This window comes from Geotrypetes seraphini, chromosome 3, assembly GCF_902459505.1.
Source record: "Geotrypetes seraphini chromosome 3, aGeoSer1.1, whole genome shotgun sequence".
Lineage (NCBI taxonomy): Eukaryota > Metazoa > Chordata > Amphibia > Gymnophiona > Dermophiidae > Geotrypetes > Geotrypetes seraphini.
The window spans coordinates 7,981,363-7,998,870 of record NC_047086.1 but is presented as its reverse complement, the minus strand read 5'-3'; the positions used below and the strand labels follow the sequence as shown (position 1 = coordinate 7,998,870).

The 17,508-nt window shown below is 45.0% G+C and overlaps 1 protein-coding gene across 1 annotated transcript in view; it reads right to left on the bottom strand.

The window, feature by feature from the left end:
- Positions 1-2,547: 2,547 nt before the first annotated feature.
- Positions 2,548-17,508, bottom strand: part of CD164 (CD164 molecule) — a 60,309-nt gene continuing 45,348 nt past the window's right edge. Inside the window, exons 5-6 of the mRNA XM_033938371.1 lie at positions 13,575-13,658; positions 2,548-3,619 (exon numbers count right to left, since the gene is read on the bottom strand). Of these exons, the coding sequence (XP_033794262.1) occupies positions 3,429-3,619; positions 13,575-13,658 (275 nt within the window). The 3' untranslated portion in view covers positions 2,548-3,428. The remainder of the gene's footprint in view (positions 3,620-13,574; positions 13,659-17,508) is intronic.

The following is a 17,508-nucleotide window of genomic DNA, read 5'->3' as shown; positions in this document are numbered from 1 at the left end:
CGGGGAAGGCTTCTTAGCCGGCTTACCTGACTGTTGGGATGCCGGTGTGGAATCACGCGGCGTCGAAGACGAGGGTGCCGACTGAAGCGGTGCCGAAGCCGGAGTCGAAGGAACGGGGTCGGACATCTCGGCACCGAATAACAAACGCTGTTGAATTAAGCGATTTTTTAATGTTCTTTTCTTTAAAGTAGCACAGCGGGTGCAAGAAGAGGCCTGATGCTCAGGACCCAAACACTGCAAGCACCAGTTGTGTGGGTCCGTGAGAGATATAGGCCTAGCACACCGCTGGCACTTTTTAAAACCCGGTTGAGGGGGCATGAAAGGGAAAACGGCTTCCGCCAAATCGAAGGCCGAGGCTTCGATGGTGGCAGAAGGCCCCGCCGGGGAAAAACCGAAATTGAAGAAAAAAGAAGTTTTTTTTTTTTTTTTTTTTTTTTACCAAAATAAAAGTAATGAAAGAAAGTAATAAAGTCAAAAGTTTACGCGAGCGGGAAGGCAAGTTATAAAAAAATTTCAACAGCCGTTGAAAACGCGTCTTCTTAGCTCCGCGGAAACTAAGAAACTGAGGGACCGCGCGCCTCTGTCGGGCGGGAAGGCACTCGCGCGTGCGCGGTGCGGCCGAGCTAGAACTTTCTAAAAGTTCTTAGAGTGAGATCACTCTAAAATTGTCCGTACCGGGGCTCCGTCGGTGCCGTCACCCATCAGTCAAGAATAGCTGCCTGCTTGTCCTGGGATAATACAGTATTTCACAACATTTGCAGAAAATCCTGGCAATGTCACTAGAGGCTTCAAGGACAGAGATACACATGAATGATCTTACCCACCAGGAAACTCTTGCAGTTAAAAAAAGCAGCAAGCTTCACCCACCCACTTTCAAAGCCCTTCACACTGCCAGGGCTGCTTCTGGGCAGCAGCAGCAAGGGCACTGGAGAGATCAAAGTCAGCTATTGCACTGGCAGGATGAAGTCTCTTGTATTCAGCAGTGCCTGACCTAACAGGCACTAATTCATTTGGTACAATTTAAAGGCACTTATTCAAACACTCCTCAAATTTTGTCTGCTGAAATGCTGGCACATGACTCTAAACATGAGCGGTTGCAATCAGTAAGGCCCTGGAGTCCTGCTCGTTTTTGCTTAACCTCTCAGCTCCACAACTTGAGCCCATGTTTGGAGTGCCAATAGATGAGGGTTTTGGTTTTTATTTAATCTACCCACCTTCCTGTTGCCATTCTCAAAATGCCAGTGCAGATAAAGGAAGTATTTTCGCTAAAGGCTGGGGAACAGGAATAAAGCCTTCAGCACCCAACTGCCCACAACGGAAAGGCACATGTGGAACAGATGTGTTAATGCAGAAAACAGCCCATGGAGACTGTACACAGGTTTAAGCTCAGAAAAGATCCCGGCAGCTGTCCCATGCACCAAGTTTTGAAAGAACCAAATTGTTTTGCTTTGAAAGATGCAGCAGAAAGTGGCACATTGTAGTCAGATATGACCCAAAGCAACTCAGCTCCAGCAAGGACACCTCCCTGCAGTACATAGGCAATGCTACCCTTATCAAAACTAGCTGAAATCCCCTTGCCAAACAGGACTGCAATGTTGGGAAGTCAAAGGGCAACCGTGGATGGCACAACTATTTGGTGGTTAATTTGGAGACCGTGCCAAACCAAAACTTGCTTCAAATAAAAAGAAAAGGCTCCAAGCACAGTGGAGCAATGGGTTTAATTTTACATTGCTATTAAAACTCTTGAATAAGGAAAAGCACAACTACGCATCTGTGTTCGCTAAGGTCAATACTAGCACAAGATCAATAACCTCAGGAAGTGGATACAGGGCGATTCTGATTGAACCGACAACTAACACAGTAAGGCACTGCAAAGGTGAACTAGCTACAAGGAGTCTTCCTCTACTCTTGACCTTGGCCTTTCGTGGGTGTTCCCAGCATATTTTGACGTTAAACAGCTCCAGGAGCACCCAGTCACCTTGCTAACACATCAACACTTACAGGCTGTGTTCAAGTGGTCTTTAAGGCACTGCTCAGTCTCCCACATGGAAGGTGCAAGATTTTAAACATGAACTTGGCATTGATTTAAAGAAAGAAAGAACTTGGCATCTTCTTCTAAGAAATGGAGGATTTCACCAGCTCCTGCCTTTTTGCTATATTTAACATAGCTTAGAAGCCAGGTCAGCCCAATGACTCTTCTCTTGCCACCCCAAACCCAGCTGAAGCATCATATCCTGTAATGAAAGCCAGAGTTCTTCCTAAGCAAGGGCTGCTGAAATCCGTTTCTAGCTGATGTTTAAATCAGACCAACCTATGGCGAGAGCCAGGAAGAAATCTGGCTTCAAACAGCTGCTCTAATTCTCCAGCAAAACAAAAATATAGGTGTGTGGAAGTCAAATACTCCCCCCTTCTTGTTTGTTACAAAATTTGAAGGTACAAGAGCAAATTAAGACTAGCTCCATTAGACAGGGGATCCTTCTTTCTCTATTTCGTAAACCTGCAGAGGTAAGAGGGGAGGTAGGTATATGTACAGGTCTACTTCTTGTGGAGGGATATATACATATTTCTAACTAGGAATGCCTTTCTTTCTGCCATGCCATAGTTGACAGCAGTTACTATCGAACTCTGGGGTGGGGGCTGCTTTTCATTGGTATTACAAAAACATACAGATCCTATTTACTGTTCTGTGCACACCTGGAGGGCCACGACAAGTTCTTTCTCAAGGTCATGGTTCCCAATTGTTAGAAGAATGAAGGCGACTTCTTACCTTTGGTGTTTTTCTTTTTATAGATTGTAGGAAGGGGATTGGGAGATGGGGGAATAGGACCATATTGTAGTTGTAAATACTCAATGCCTAGAACTTTGGTATTCCCAACTGAGGATCATGTTTGGGGTCAGATAAAAATTGTTTGAAACTAAGACTAGTTGAGTGGGTTCAAATCTTCCATTCATCAAACCTGGGAAATGATATGAACTGGACCAAGCGCGAAGGGGATGCAGCTGTCCCTACTGGCCACCAGCAGCATTAATAATGCACTTCAAGTATTGCCGTGCCAGCACCAGCTGGGCATTAAGAGAAAGGTAAGCACAGCAGGGAAGGTGTAAAGCAGGCACAAAGTGCAGACTGCAGCTTCTACCTCAGCCTTGAATAGAGCATACATCTTTAAGGGTCAGAATATTAAGAACTTTTCCTCCCCCCTACTCTTCATGGCACAGAGAATCATGGACAATATTTCCACCAGAGAAGGGGTGCAATGTGAAAAAGAAAGCTATATTGGTGCATCTGGGTTTTAAAGATAAAAATGCACAGTAAAGATATCTGGTGCATCCTGCTGAACTGCACCAACTCTAACAATCGTAATAGAAATCAGCCTCTGGAAGATGGCAGAAATGCATCTTTCTGAAACCTTTTGCTGCGAGCACTGGTCTCAGAGTGTGTGGTAGTTCCTATCCTTGGACTTGCAGAACTTATATAGGAAGAAAATCACAGCTTGCAGCCCCAGCACCAGAACAATGCCACCGATGAAACTTGCTGCATCAAAAGTCGATTTAGGGGCATGGGTAGTAGGCACAGTGGTAGGCAGGATGGTGGTGGTGGTGGAGTTAGAAGGCCCCTTCCCTGTTAAATTGTAAAGAAAAAGGAGAAGTCATTGAAAACAGAAGCATCATTCTCTCTAGAAAACACCGCTCTCTTCCTTTCGAGTTCACAACAGCAGCAGTTCTAACCTTAAATAGACATGAGGGAAGAGGATGGGATGCTACTCTGCATGGCACAGCACTTACATACTATGTTGTGTGAGGCTGTGTGTCCTAGACCAGTGCTCTTCAACTGCTGGTCCGTGGACCGGTGCCAGTCTTCAGAAATTTTCTGCCGGTCCACAGGGCCGGAACATCCATCGGACTGAAGACAGTGCTCTTCAGCCGCTGGTCCATGGTGAGATCAACGCAGTGTCTTCGACTCGGCTCCCTGAGTGCTGCAGTGCACAAAGCCGTGGGAAAAGGCTCCTACGCATGTCCTGCGCCTGAACCGGAAGCCTTCTGATGTCGCAACGTCAGAAGGCTTCCAGATGAGGTGCAGGATGATGCCCACAGCTTTGTGCAATGCAGCACTTAGGGAGCTGGCCCGAAGACGCCGCGTTGATCACACCGTGGAGGGAGAGAGACAACAATGGTAGGGGGAATGCTTTTATTTAGTGATTGATTTACATCTGCTGTCTGTTCAGGCAGAAATGCATTTGTTTCTTTTCCTCTGGGGTTGTACTGCTTGCAGAGTCTTGCATCTTAGGGTTTGTTTGTAAATATTAGTACTTTTAGTTTTTGGTCCTGCATTTGCATTGGGTTATCTATTTTCAGGTAGGAATGAATGTTGAAAAGCATACAGTGTGCTTTAATTTTGTGGTTAACCATTATGTGTTGTTAATACATTTATATTGTATGTGTATATATGAAAAATGAATGGAAAAAATGGTGTTACAATTAGTACTATTATGGAGGCGGGGTCTGGCCCATGACTTATCCCAGTGCCGGTCCACAAAATAATTATTTTATATCCACCGGTCCATAGGTGTCAAAAGGTTAAAGACCACTGTCCTAGACGACTGTTATAAAATTACAAGTGTCCAGAAAGATTATCGCATACAAGTGGTGAGGACACGGCTACCACTATCCTTGCCCTTCAAATGCTTGCATGCATGCACATGTCTGGAGGAATGCTTGCGTGGCTGTTTATCTGTGAAGACTCTGTGTGTCTGACAGAGGGGAGAGCTGTTTTCAAAGGCGCAATTCCTTAATCACAATGGGCCCCTTTTTCGTAAATGCAACAGTCCATTCAATTCCTATGGGCTTCGGTGGCTTTGAAAAAGAGGCCCTATGTACAGTATTAGTGATCAAGGTTTGTATGTTCCAAAACTATTGAACTTTTTTTTTTTTGGGGGAAGGGGTTATTTCCCCTCTTCCAACCACATACATAAACTTCACTTGTACTAAAACTTCCTCCACTGCCGAGACTAGAGCTTCCTTCAAGTCTTCCACTTCTAGTATCCTTTAGATCTCTGCTACTAGTTACAATGGCAAGGAAAACTGAGGTGTGTTGGGGGAAAGGGGCAGGTAAAGACAGGCTCATAAAAATATATATATCAGTACTTATGCCTTAGACCAGGGGTGTCCAATGTCGGTCCTCGAGGGCCGCAATCCAGTCGGGTTTTCAGGATTTCCCCAATGAATATGCATGAGATCTATGTGCATGCACTGCTTTCAATGCATATTCATTGGGGAAATCCTGAAAACCCGACTGGATTGCGGCCCTCGAGGACCGACATTGGACACCCCTGCCTTAGACAGAACCCAGATGTTTCTATTGGGACAAACAAGCTCAGAATTATGTTGATAGCTTACTAGAAAAAAAGGATGCATCTGATGAGGTAACCAAGTACAACTAAAAATTAACAGGGTTCAATCAAACCAGACTGTAGTCCTACACATCCTTCAGCATTGTTATAAAGAGATTAGGTTCTTACCTTACCAATATCTTTTCTAGTAGATAGATGTGTCATTTTGGATGGATGGGTAATATCCTCATGCTTGTGAACTGTGCAGAAGGAATCCACCCCAGCTTTTAAAACTCTCCTCAAGAGCTTTGCTGCCCCCTTCAGTTTGTACCAAAGCAGATGATATTCCCATATAGAACACATGTGAAGGGGGGTACAGGGGAAACTCCCCAAACCAACTCAGTTCTGCTTTAAAATCATAAACATGTTAAACACTGCCACTGATCAATCAAAACAGCAAAACAATCATGTCAAACAAACATTTATGGAGCTCAAGAATTACCCCAATGAGTTTAGCAATAGAATATTCTTCGTACTCTTAAGGTCTGACTAAAGTTGGTTTGGATGCTAACGTTCTGACTGAGACAGTAGGCAGGTGCAGGAAGACAACAGGGCAGGGCAACATAATGACACACCTATCTACTAGAAAAGATATTAGCAAGGTAAGAACCTAATTTCTTTTTCTAGTGCAATAGGTGTGTCATTCTGGACAGACGGGACACATAAAAGGAGTCCCAGAAATCTAGGGCAGGACCACTGCACCAACTCATAACAGTGAGGCTCCAAAGGCAGAGTCTTTCCTTGCCGCTACATCCACTCTGTAAAACTTGGAAAATGTATGTAGAGTATACCAAGTCACATTGCCCTACAAATCTCCTCAAGGAGAAACCACCTGATCTTCCGACCATGAAGAAACCACATCTACAACCACAACTTTTTCAGAATCTGTGGACTAGAACCTGTGGACTGGAATGCCAGCAATCTGACTTCTTGATGACTTGGAAAGCTAAAATAATCTTCGGCAAAAAGAGTGGAAGGGTGCGCAAAGAAACTCCAGCCTCTTTGAACTTGAGGAAAAGTTCTCTGTAGCTCTTCTCACTAATAGCCACAAGAAAAACAATCTTAAGCATCATATCCATCAAGGACGCTTCCTCCAGCAGCTCATATGGAGCCTGACTGAGGCCTTGCGAAATCATGTTAAGTTCCATGAAGAAAATGGGTGTTTTGTCAGGGGCCTGAGCTGCAGCATTCCCTTTAGGAATGTGGCTATGTCTGGATGAAGCACCAACTTAGCCATATACTCTCAAGCCCTGAAACAGAATACCGCTACTGTAAGCCCCTCGTCAAGGCCAGCCTGAAGAAAGGCTAACACCATGGAGATTGGAGCAGAGAAAGGCTTCACTTTCTCTTTAATACAGCAGTGCTGAAAAGCTTCCCATGTGTTATGAGCAGAGACCGTTGAAGACTTTTTGGCTCCGAGAAGAATAGCAATGACTACTTCTGAGTTTCATCCCTTGTGTGCTAGCACCGCACGCTCAAAAGCCATGCCATAACAGAAAAGTGATTCAGATCTTCTATGACCACTGGTCCCTGATAAAGATAGTCTGGCTGTACTCACAATCTGAGACTTGAACCCCTCTGAAGACACAGTAGGTCTGCATACCACACTGCAGGGTCAATCTGAAGCCACGAGAATGACTGTTCTCCATTCCTGTAGAGCAGTCGTTTCAAACTTGCGGCCCACCAGGTACTACTTTGAGGCCCTCGGGATGTTTATCAATCATAAAAGTAAAATAAACAGTTTCTTGATCATACGTCTCTTTAGCTATAAATTACAATATTATTGTTAAGACTTAGCCAAAAGAGTTTTATTTCATGCAAAATTGTCATTTCTTTAATAAGACATTAACTATTTTTTCTGAGGCCCTCCAAGTACCTACAAATCCAAAATGTGGCCATGCAAAGGGTTTGAGTTTGAGACCACTGCTGTAGAGTGTCCGGCCACAGAGGAAACTCGTACAAAAGCTTGCTCTTCGGTCATGGCTGGACTAGAACATTTAGACCTAAGCTTCCAGACCTAGATCTTAGACTGAAGAATCAGTGTGCCTTCTTGTTTCTTGCTGTCTTTATCAGATCAAATGTTGGGCGACCCCAGTGCCAAACAATGGATTGAAAAGCTGCTGTAGACAGCATCCATTTTCCCCAGATCCAATGTGTCTGCTGAGGAAATCGACCGGACATTGTCCACTCCCACAATATGCGCTGCTGAAAGAGCTTGAAGATGAAACTCTGGTCATCTGAATAAGTGGGCCTTCAGACTCAGCTGCACACTCTTAGTATCTTCCTGGGGATTGGCATACACCACCGCAGTAGCATGGCTCAAAATAACTTGGACTGCTTGGGCCTTCAGACTCAGCTGCACACTCTTAGTATCTTCCTGGGGATTGGCATACACCACCGCAGTAGCATGGCTCAAAATAACTTGGACTGCTTGCCCCCCCACTCTCTTCCAGCCTGTTCCATGCCAATCAAATGGCATAAAGTTCCAATCTGCTGATTGACCACTTCCTTTGGAAGCTGACTACCACCCATGAATTGGGCATCTGTCGCAGTGGGTCCCCTAGCCAAATAGGCTAGCATTCGCTATCACAATTACCCACAAGGATATCTGGAGGGGCATACTCCTTGATAACACCTGGGGACAGAGCCACCAGCTCATACTGGCCCGGGCTTCGGGAGTCCATGGCAGAGAAATTCAGGAGGTCTGATTGAGGAGACCACCTTGACAGATGTACATCCTATCCAGAGCACATTACTATTGTGGCTGCCACAGAGCCTAGCACTTGGAGGTTATGCCACGCGGATAGAGCTGATTTAGCCAAAAAGCTTGTTATCTGGGTGCAGAGCTTCTGTCTAAGCCTCTGGAAGGTAGACACAACCTTTTGCTGTGTTGAAGACTCCCAGATAGTCCTAGGATTGGGACAGAACCAGTGGGTTCTTTTGGAAATTCACTATCCAGTGCAGGCTTTGTAGGACATGTACCATGTGGACTATCGCTTGTTCTCCTTCCGGGAACAATGAAGCTCTGATTAGTCAGTCATCCAAGTATGGGTGAACCTGCAAATCAACTTATGCACATGGGCAGCTACCACCACTATCACCCTGGTAAAGGTGCAAGGGTAATTATTTTCCAGGACATGAAATCTCAGGAACTTGTGTTATGGAAAGATGGAAATGTGCAGGTACGCCTCCATCAAATCCAGAAATTCCCTTGGTGCCACCGCCGCTATGATGGATCGAACTGCACTTTAAATGCCCTCCAAGGGATTCAAGACAAAGTTGGACAAGTTCCTGCTAAACTGGAACGTACACAGGTGAGGCTGGACTCATTTAGAGCACTGGTCTTTGACCTGGGAGCTGCCGTGTGAGCAGACTGCTGGGCACGATGGACCACTGGTCTGACCCAGCAGCAGCAATTCTTATGTTCTTATGATGTAAGATCCAGAACAGGTCTCCAATTGTTTGAGCCTTTTTTGGGCATGATAAAGTATAAAGAGTTTCTGCCTGAGCCCAAATCTTCGGGTGGCATAAAACTCTAAGGCCTGAATATCTAATAGCCTCTGAACTGTAACTGTGACCTTGCTTGCCAGGGAGCCTACACACCAGTCCATTAGGAGCTGGGCAATTTGGAATTTACAAACACTCTGAATGATCTTCTCACCCAACAATTTGATAAGATCTATGCCCAGGGCTCTGCATACTCAGAGCCGTCCCTCTATCTTCATGGGAACAGCTCAAAACTTGTCATCATTGTGCTTTTTTGGAAGCTGTAACGAAACGAGAACAAGAGACCTGGCTCTGCCTGGGACCTGAGAATCTCTGGCTCCATGGAAGGATCCTCCTGAGTACTTCTGAAAGTGTCTGGAGCCACAAAAATTAGACCACCCAGATCATCTAGAGCAGGGGTGTCCAATGTCGGTCCTCGAGGGCCGCAATCCAGTCGTGTTTTCAGGATTTCCACAATGAATATGCATGAGATCTATTAGCATACAATGAAAGCAGTGCATGCAAATAGACCTCATGTATATTCATTGGGGAAATCCTGAAAATCCGACTGGACTGCGGCCCTCGAGGACCGACATTGGACACCCCTGATCTAGAGGTTCGCTGTCTGCTATCAAGTAGAGATTTTGGCTGATCTGCCATTCTGATCATGAGAACATCGAGTCCCTTTCCAAACATTTGTCCTTTGAAAGGACGTCTGTTGAGGGTAGCCTTGGAAGAAGAATCTCCAGCCCACTGCCTGATCCAGAGCATTCTGCAGGCTGAGATCGAATAAGCCGAGACTTTGCTCATGACTGATGGAAGAGAACATTGACTACATAGTCCACGCCAGCTAATAGATGGGGGCAAAGGCTCACTGTTGGCCAGCTCAAGACCCTGCAACCTATACAAGAGGCGCATGTCACAAAGGAAGCTGCAGCAACTGCCTTGATTCCCAAAACTAGCGCTTTGAATTGTCTTAAAGAATCACATCCATTCTGCAAAACTGCATATGCTTTAATGCCACACCTCCCTCACTTGGCAGGGAACGTGTATTTGGTTACCTGTGCTACCAAGCAATCTACCTTGGGAAGAGCGAACAGCTATTGACTCAACTGTGCCATCAGATACTGCCGAGCCATTGTCTTGGCTACTTTAAAAGGATCCTTCAGTAGCATCCCAATGCTCTGTAACTAATACATTGTCAGGATGCCTGGAAAATGCGGAAGACTGGTCATAATCTGTTCATAGGAGCAGGGAGCATAGAGGACCTGCTTGGAGTCCAAGTTTAACTCCTGAATCCAAAATAAGCTCAACTAGAGCTAAGGGTCTGAACAGCCAGCAGATCGTGGGGTCATCCTCTTGATCAAAGGTCACCAATGTATCTTGCGAACTTGCATCTCCCGACAGGGAGGGCTCGCTCTGTGAAGGTACAGGCATATAAATAAACTCATCTGAGACTCCGTCAAAACGGCCCACTTGATCCTGGCTAGGCTCTGATGCTGCAGTAGACGCTCCCTGTGAGCCCAAGCTCCCTCATGCGCCTTCTGGTGAGCAGCCAAACTTCCCCTTGGGATCTCATCTATCCAGATAAGCTGTCCACATCACACAAACTCTGGAGAAAAATGCCATATTGGGCAGCATGGAGTCTCCTTTAGATGATTCCAGTTTGCGTCTCTCGGGCTCCTCGGCCTCTATGCACCTGTGCTTTGAATGACTGTCATTCCAGGGTTCTGGAAGGGATTTACTCCACACAAGAGACCCCACTTCCCGTTCTTCAGCCCTAGAGAGCAAAGGGGAAGCTAAGCTGGCTGCTCTCGTCCCCTCCTCTTCACGTGCTGCGTGGCACGTGACGCAAGGGAACTCTTCGGGCATCCATCCAGTGCAAACATGGTATGAATCAGGGGTAAAGGAGCCTAAAGACTCCATCCTTGCCAATTTTGAGGTACATCAAGGTGATTTGAAGTTTCTAGAGAACTTAAAAAAAGATAAAACCCAGGAAATCCAAGATGGCCACCATGGCAGCATTTTGGCACCAAAACACTAAAATAAAACCAGAGATTTTAGGATTTGGGGAGGTGGAGATAACTAAGGGAAGGGGCAGAAACCTTTAAACACCTCCACATCCCCCCCCCCCGATTTTCCTCATAGGCTGTAACAGCCTTACTTACAGTAAACCGTGCTGGAAATGTGATGCAGCTTGCCTCAAAACTGCAAAGGTAGCTTGATCTGGGAGAAGAAATCACTGCCTGAAACGAACTGCTCCGCCAATGCTGAATCTTCGGTCTGCCAGTCTCAAATTCCCACAAACCCGCAGACATGGAAGGAAAGAGGTGAAATGCAGCTGGCACCCTGTGGAACCCCGCTGAGCCCCTACAGGTGCCTGACAGCCTGTGCACTAAAGCATCTGTGATGCAGTAGGTGAGAAAAGCTACAAGGGGAATGGACTCCAAGCTCCAAAAATAAGTTTCTGCATGTTAGCCAACAGGTACCACAAAGATATTGGCCTGTCAGCTCCAGACCTCAGTCAGCTTATCCTCCACACAGGCAGAGCTGAACCCTCGATGACAGCTCTGAGCACCAAAAGTCATCAAAAATTCACAAAGAAGAGACACTGAAAAAAAAATTAAAATCAGAAAGACTCCTTCCAGCTTGTGTGCATAAGGAAAAACTGAAAAGGGCAGAAGAGCCCTCTAGTGAAGGAGGAGTGATTCAAAAGCTGGAGTGGGAGCATGGGAATATTACCTGTTCATCCAGAATTACACACCTATAGCACCAGAAATACCTTTATACTTACAAAGGGTGGGAAGAGAGAAAACAGCAACAAGGACAGGTATTATTTAAAAAGACAAGGGATAGGGACAAATAGCCAGAACTAGGATAAGAACATAAGAATAGCCTTGGATCAGATCAATGGTCCATCAAGCTCAGGCCCATTCTCATGGTGTCCGGATCGCCGGACTTGATGGACCGAAGGTCTGATCCGGTGATGGCAGTTCTTATGTTCTTATGTTCTAAAACCTAAGGAGTAGCAACATTCCATGCTACCGATCCAGGGCAAGCAGTGGCTTCCCCATCTCTTAATAACAGACTATGGACTTGACAGGAAATTGTCCAAACCTATCTGCTTTTACCACAACCTCTGGCTCTTCACTGAGCCTTCTAGGCATGAATGCCAGCTCAAAGGTCCACCACTGCTTTTTTATAATTCAGACAACTTGGACCACCCTCCCACCTTACATTCACTCAGATCTCCAATGTTGCACTAAGCCTAAACATACAGAATATGGAAGCATAGATTGGGATATTTGATGTTTTTCCTAGAACTCCTATTTTTGCATTGAGAAGAGGTAAATCTATAGAATCTGTATTTTCAAAACCAAGCCATCAATATCATGAAATGCTTACATCACGTGATATGTGGACTATGTCCGTGTACTACCACTTTGGGGGATTTAGATTGGATCCACCTTATCACAAAAGGAAATTCATCATTAGATTTCTAACTAAGTTCTTCCACTCATGTGATTTATCAACACAGGAGAACTAGTTGAGTCATAAAATTGTGGTTAGATAAGCCCCAAGTCCCAAATATAAACCATAGACTGAGTTGGTTCTAGTAGCACAATATTAGAGATCCAAGTTAATGGGGTGAATGTGGGGTGGAAAGGTGAGAACCAAGTTGTCTGATTATAAAGAGCAATAGTGGATTTTTGAGCTGACATCCTTGTAACTAGATGGCTCATGAACAGTTGGATTGAATGTCTGGTGTGAATGGGCAGCTAACTTCCTGTTTATTCCAAACATTGGTGCCTTTTTAGCCGTAGCAAGGTAATGTGGAATGTTAATTGAAGAGCTATGAAGTTGGAAACCAGTTGGATATTATTGGTATTTATTTAATGGAATTCATGAGAATGTTTTGAAATCAAGAAATGGAGAATCTGGTCAGATGCATATTGGCTTGTGTTTGCAGAAACCTTTCCCTGATGCAACTGAGTAAACATGGATTCATGTTGGGACGTTTCTTGCTGCCACTCAATCTGTAGCCTTAAAGGTCTGCTGCTCCTCCAGGTTTTAACTTGTCTAAAGGGACATCAAGTAGACTTTTTATGGATTGCAGGTGCACATTACTTCTCACTAACAAAAAAAATGCTTTCAGCTGTTTGCAGATAGAGGCATTTTCAGGCGCTTTGAGAAGCTAAATAGTTGGTTCATATTCGAAAACACGCAGGACAATCGAGCGCTGACAATACTGAGCAGACAATCGTGGGAAGGCATCAGCACACCAGACTTAAACTTAATTTTAAAGTACACCGAGTGGGGGTTTGGGGAGGGAACCCCCGTTGTTAAATTAGTACTGTTTGCACTGCCGTTGGGTGGGGGGTGTTGGGGGGATAGAGGGAAGAGGTGTTTTTTTTCTCTTTTTTTTTTAGGAAAAACGTCAATTTCCTCTGTAATGGGGGGTTCCCCCTCACACCCCCCCCCAATGGCAGCGGCAACAGTACTAACTTAAGTGTGCATGTGTGGGGGTGTTCCCCCCACACTCCCCCTCGGAGCACTTTAAAATTAAGTTTAAGTCCGGTGCGCTGATGTCCCGCGTGCAATTGTCTGCTCGGTATTGTAGGCGCTCAATTGTCTCGTGCGCTTTAGTCCCGTCACCTAAATATTTACTAGTGATACTGCTCTACATATAGAAGCCATTACCTGTAGTTGTGATACTGGTTACATTAGGCGTGGTAGATGCTGTAGGGGTAGTAGATGGTGTAGATGAATTTGTAGTATTGCTACCTGCAAGAAAAAAAAATAATGGAAAAAACCTGTCAAAAGCAGATGAAGACTGGAAACAGAGGTTGCATGCAACATTTCAAATCCTGACACCTATAAAACAGCCCCCCCTTCTGCCTTTTCTCACCTACCACTCACAGCACCAGACCTCCCGCCCTCAGCCTAACTAAAAAACAAACTATTAGCACGCAACATATCTAGACAGCAACATCTGCACTCAGTAGGAAACAAGCAACCAAATGGCAGGCTCTGGATTCATCTGCTGTGAAAGGGAAAGAAAATTATCAGGTAAGACAAGTGGCAGACAAATCCGGACGAATGGGATATAGCAAAGCAATTCTAGTCACCGAGGGTGGGGTTCAGCCAGCTCCGAAGGCAAAACAGATGCCCTGAACGAAGCTACAGCCCAAGCGGCACATCCATCTGATAGTGACTCAAAATGTGATATGACCACCACATAGCCGCCCGACAAATGTCCTCCAGAAAAAGGGACCAGGACTCTACCTATGAAGTTGCTACTGACCTGGTCGAGTGAGCTTTTAGGGAAATCAAACTTTAAATAAACTCACTGCCAAGGTGGCTTCTTTGATCTACCTAGCAATTGAGGCCTTAGATGCAGTTGACCCCCAAGCAGCACAGATGATCTAACTTGCGAAACCTGGTTTCTTGAAGGTATAGTTGCAGCACTCTCCCGACATTCAGATAATGAAGGTGATGAAATTGGTTTGGGTAATCCTCCTCCAGAAAGGAAGGCAAGTAATTAGGCTAATTAACATGAAAGGAGGATACTATCTTCAGCAGAAAGGAAGAAACAGTATGAATGGAAACACGTCCCTCTGAGAAGGAAAGAAAGGGATAGAGCCTGCAATTCACTCAGGAATAGTAAAGCACTGCAACTTATTGCCAGAGGATGTACTAAGAGCAGTTAGCGTAGCTGGTTTGAAAAAAGGTTTGAAAAAGTTCCTGGAAGAAAAGTCTGCTATTGATATAGACATGGGGGGAAGTCAAAGTTCACTACCATTTGGGTTTTTTTGCCAGGTACCTGTGACTTGGATTGGCCACCGAGAAGATGGTATACTGGGCTAGATAGACTATTGGTCTGACCCAGTAAGGCTATTATTTTCCAACTCTGGAAATGTGGGTTAAGTCCCATCTGCTGTATAGTGTAGTGGTTTGCTCTGTCTGAAAGATAATGGAGTGGAGGCACACCTATCCAGGCAGGTTAAGAACATAAGCAGTGCCTCTGCTGGGTCAGACCAGAGGTCCATCACGCCCAGCAGTCTGCTCATGCAGCAGCCCATCAGGTTCAGGACCTGTATAGTATTCCTATATCTATACCCTTCTATCCCCTTTTCCTTCAGGAAATTATCCAATCCCTTCTTGAACCCCAGTACCGTGCTCTGTCCTATCACCCCCTCTGGAAGCGTATTCCAGGTGTCCACCACCCTTTGGGTGAAGAAGAACTTCCTAGCATTGGTTCTGAATCTGTCCCCTCTTAATTTTTCCGAATGCCCTCTCGTTCTTGTAGTTTTTGAACGTTGGAAGAATTTGTCCCTCTCCACTTTCTCCATGCCCTTCATGATCTTGTAAGTCTCTATCATGTCCCCTCTTCTCCAGGGAAAAGAGCCCCAGTTTCTCTAATCTTTCAGCATATGAAAGGTTTTCCATACCTTTTATCAATCGTGTCGCTCTTTTCTGAACCCTCTCAAGTATCGCCATATCCTTCTTAAGGTACGGTGACCAATATTGGACGCAGTACTCCAGATGCGGACGCACCATCACCCGATACAAAGGCAGGATAACTTCTTTCGTTCTGATTGTAATATCTTTCTTGATAGTACCCAGCATTCCATTTGCTTTCTTAGGGCCGCTGCGCACTGTGCCGACGGCTTCATTGTGTTGTCCACTATTACACCCAAGTCCTTTTCTTGGGTACTTTCACCCATTACCAGCCCTCCCATTGTATAGCTGTACTTCGTGTTTCTGTTTCCTAAGAACATAAGAAGTTGCCTCCACTGGGTCAGACCAGAGGTCCATCGCGCCCAGCGGTCCGCTCCCGCGGCAGCCCATCAGGCCTATGACCTGTGACATGGTCCCTGACTATTCCTATAACCTACCTCTACTTCTATCTGTACCCCTCAATCCCCTTATCCTTTAGGAACCTATCTAAACCTTCCTTGAACCCCTACATGCAAGACTTTACATTTCTCTACATTAAACTTCATCTGCCATCTCGTCGCCCACTCTTCTAGTTTATTCAGGTCCCTTTGTAAATCTTCACAGTCCTCTTTAGTCCCAACTCCACTAAATAGTTTGTGTCGTCTGCGAATTTTATTACTTTGCACTTCGTCCCTGTTTCTAGACCCCTGCGGAACACCACTCTTGACCCTCCAGTCCGAGTAGTGGCCCTTCACTCACACCCTTTGCTTTCTACCCACCAACCAATTTTTGATCCATCTATGTACGTCTCCTTCCACCCCATGGTTCTTCAGTTTCCGTAGTAGGCGTTCATAGGGTACCTTGTCAAAGGCTTTTTGGAAATCTAAGTATATGATGTCTAAGGGGTCCCCTTTGTCCATCCGTTTGTTAATTCCTTCGAAGAAGTGCAATAAGTTCGTTAGACACGATCTTCCCTTGCACAAGCCATGTTGGCTTGTTTTCAACAGTTTATTCCTTTCTAGATGCTCGTCGATGCTGTCTTATCAGCGCTTCCGCCATCTTCCCCGGAACCGAAGTCAAACTTACTGGTCTGTAGTTCCGCAGGTCACCTCTCGATCCTTTTTTAAAGATGGGCTATCTTCCAATCCTCCAGGATCACGCCTGTTTTCAGGGATAGATTACAAACCTGCTGTAGTAGTTCTGCTATTTCCTCCTTTAGTTCTTTCAATACCCTAGCATGGATTCCATCCGGGCCTGGAGATTTGTCAGTTTTTAATCTATCTGCTTGTGTACGTCAAGGCTTACCTCCATGGATGTTAATTTTTCTGCTTGATCTCCTTTGAAGATTTTTTCAGGTTCCGGCACGTTGGATGTGTCCTCTTTTGTAAACACTGACGAAAAGAACATGTTTAGTCTATCCGCCACTTCTTTTTCCTCCTTCACCACTCCTTTCCTATCTGTCGTCCAGCGGTCCCACCTCCCCCTTGTCGGCTGCTTCCCTTTAACATATCTGAAGAACGGTTTGAAATTTCGTGCTTCCCTGGCTAGCCTCTCTTCATATTCTCTTTTTGCTATTCTAACTACAAGGTGACATTCTTTTTGATGCTTCCTGTGCTCCTTCCAGTTTTCCTCGGTTTTGTCCTTTTTTTCCATTTCCGGAATGAATTCTTCTTATCTCCTATCACTTTCTTTACTTCTTTAGTTATCCACGTCGGGTCTTTTGTTCGGCTCTTTTTGCATCCTTTTCTAAATCTGGGGATATACGGATTTTGTGCCTCGCTCACCGTGTCCTTGAATAAAGACCAGGCTTGCTCTACAGTCTACGATTTCTTTGAGCTGTTTCTAAGTTTCTTCCTTACCATTACTCTCATCGCTTCGTAGTTTCCTTTCTTGAAGTTAAAAGTTGTCGCTGTGGTTCTCTTCCCCTTCGATATTCCTACTTCAATTTTGAACTTGATCATATTGTGATTGCTGTTTCCCTACTTCCACTTCTTTTGCAGGTCCTCTTAGCCCATTGAGAATTAGATTAGGTTGATTAGGATAACTAAAATATGCATAAGATAGAGACCAATTATATGCATGTACTACTACTATTTATTATTTCTATAGCGCTGAAAGGCATACGAAGTGCTGTATATTTTAATATACAATAGACAGTCCCTGCTCAGAAGAGCTTACAATCTAATTTAGAAAG